The 2,085-nt window shown below is 46.5% G+C and overlaps 1 protein-coding gene across 1 annotated transcript; it reads left to right on the forward strand.

Moving 5' to 3' along the window:
- Positions 1–2,085, forward strand: LOC139574504 (C1GALT1-specific chaperone 1-like). The gene is made up of 2 exons (XM_071399148.1): positions 1–197; positions 615–2,085. The coding sequence occupies exon 2, from the start codon at positions 633–635 to the stop codon at positions 1,587–1,589; it is 957 nt and encodes a 318-aa protein (XP_071255249.1). The 5' UTR covers positions 1–197; positions 615–632; the 3' UTR covers positions 1,590–2,085.

Below are 2,085 nucleotides of genomic sequence, written 5' to 3' on the forward strand. Positions count from 1 at the left end.
GTAGGTGGCGGCATTCACAAACAAGATGTGCGAACGCCATGATAGCAAAGGAGAAGAACCCGGAAGTTCGTTGTGTTTGTAAATCCAACAGCTAGCTTGCAACCCTGAGGTATATCAGCATACGGAAACCTCCTTCGACAGGAGTGGAAACTAAAAAGGAAAGGAGGGAATTCTCTGTCAGCTGCAGTCGTTTTTAGGTAAGTGTTTTCTTTCTTTCTTATTTTTTTTGGGGGGGGTTGAAACGTTTCTCTTAATGAGATGTGCATTTTTGTGACTAGCTAATCTAGCTAGCTATCTGTAACGTTCGCTAGAAATCAAGCTAACTAGCTATTCGCCTTGCTTCATTACTTGTAACCTGCTTGTCAAGTTATAACTAGGGTAGCCAGCCAGCCATTAAATAGTTTTATAAGTTTGCACTGACAGTTGAGTCATGTCCTTGCTAATGCTAACAGCAAAAAGTTAGCTTACTAACAGTAACAGTTAGCTAGCAACACACTCGAATAACATGAAATGACAGTCACTTGTTAGGTATGTAACTAGCGTGTTCTTTAACGGTCATGAGTATCCAGTTTGATTAGTAATATGGTGAATTAATGGTTTGTTCCTACTTTCAGCGTGTGCTGTTGACAAACATGTTGTCGGAAGGCAGCTCCTTTATGAAGGGGATAGCCCTGGGAGGCACATTCTGCCTGTTGTTGTCCCTGTTGGGGAGCTTTACACCAGGCATGCAGTCCAGCCCAGAGGACCACCACCACCACCACCACATCAAGGCTCCCACCAAGGACGAGCTACAGAGCCTGTCTGATTCCCAGATGATGGAGCTGAGCCAGAGAGTGCGAGTCTATTGCGTCATCATGGTTCAGCCTTCTGTCCTGGTGTATTGGTCCACAGCCAAGGACACCTGGGGTAAACACTGCGACAACGCCGTATTCTACAGCTCTGAGTCAGCCAAAGCTCTGGAAGCGGTGGACCTTAACGAACAGGACGAGTGGGCCAAGCTGCGCAAGGCCCTGAAGCACGCATATGACAATGCCGGCGACCTGCGCTGGTTCTTCGTGGCGCGGTCCACCACCTTCGCCATCATCGAGAACCTCAAGTACCTCGTTCTGGCAAAGGACCCCAACGAGCCCTTCTACATTGGCCATGCCATGAAATCGGGTGAACTGGAGTACGTGGAGTACCAGAGCGGCATCGTGCTGAGCTATGAGGCACTCAAGAGGCTGGTGAATGTGTTCAAGGACGAGGACAAGTGTCCGGAGCGAGGCAGAGCCCTGTGGAAGCTGAGCGAGGAGAAACAATTAGCTATATGTCTGAAGTACACCGGGGTCTTTGCAGAGAATGGCGAGGACATCCAGGGCAAGAGGCTGTTCAACAGTAAGAGTGTGGGTTCACTCATCCAAGACAGCATGGACAAAAAAAACTTGGACGTGGTGGAGGGCTGCTGCTCTGACTTAGCCATCACCTTCAGCGGAATGTCACCAAACCAGATGCAGGTCATGATGTTTGGAGTTTACAGACTACGCCCGTATGGGCACAACTTTCATGATTCCTTGATATTCCTGCCCCCTGAGGGCTCCGACAATGACTAAAGTGCAAGGCGTCCCACTTTGGGGCAGACATGGCATTAACCAGACTGCTGCTGTCAAGTCCTGCCTGGTGAATAAAGACAGTTTTCTTATTCAGTTTGTGAGCATGAGGGAGGGTGGCAAGTACTTGAAGGAGGCAAATCATTATTCTTAGTCTTTTATACCTTTTGAATTTGCACTCCGCACATAATACCATTGTGGAAAAGGAATGAACAGATTAAGAAATCACAAATTTGTAGAGCAAATGTGTCACACATTCCACAGGGGGCCAAGTGTCTGCGGGTTTTTGCTGCAAACCTGTACTTGATTGATGAATCAAGGTCACTAATTAGTAAGGAACTCCCCTTGCATGGTTTAACACTAAGCCCTCCATGGAATGAGTTTGACATTCCTGTAATCTATAGTATAGATAATTTTTGTTAAGACAATTGACATTTTTATTGGTATTTGTGGCTGATTTTTATTTTAGGCTAATAAACTCAGCAAAAAAATAAACGTC

The sequence above is a fragment of the Salvelinus alpinus genome, chromosome 4 (genome assembly GCF_045679555.1).
Source record: "Salvelinus alpinus chromosome 4, SLU_Salpinus.1, whole genome shotgun sequence".
NCBI classification, from domain to species: Eukaryota; Metazoa; Chordata; class Actinopteri; order Salmoniformes; family Salmonidae; genus Salvelinus; species Salvelinus alpinus.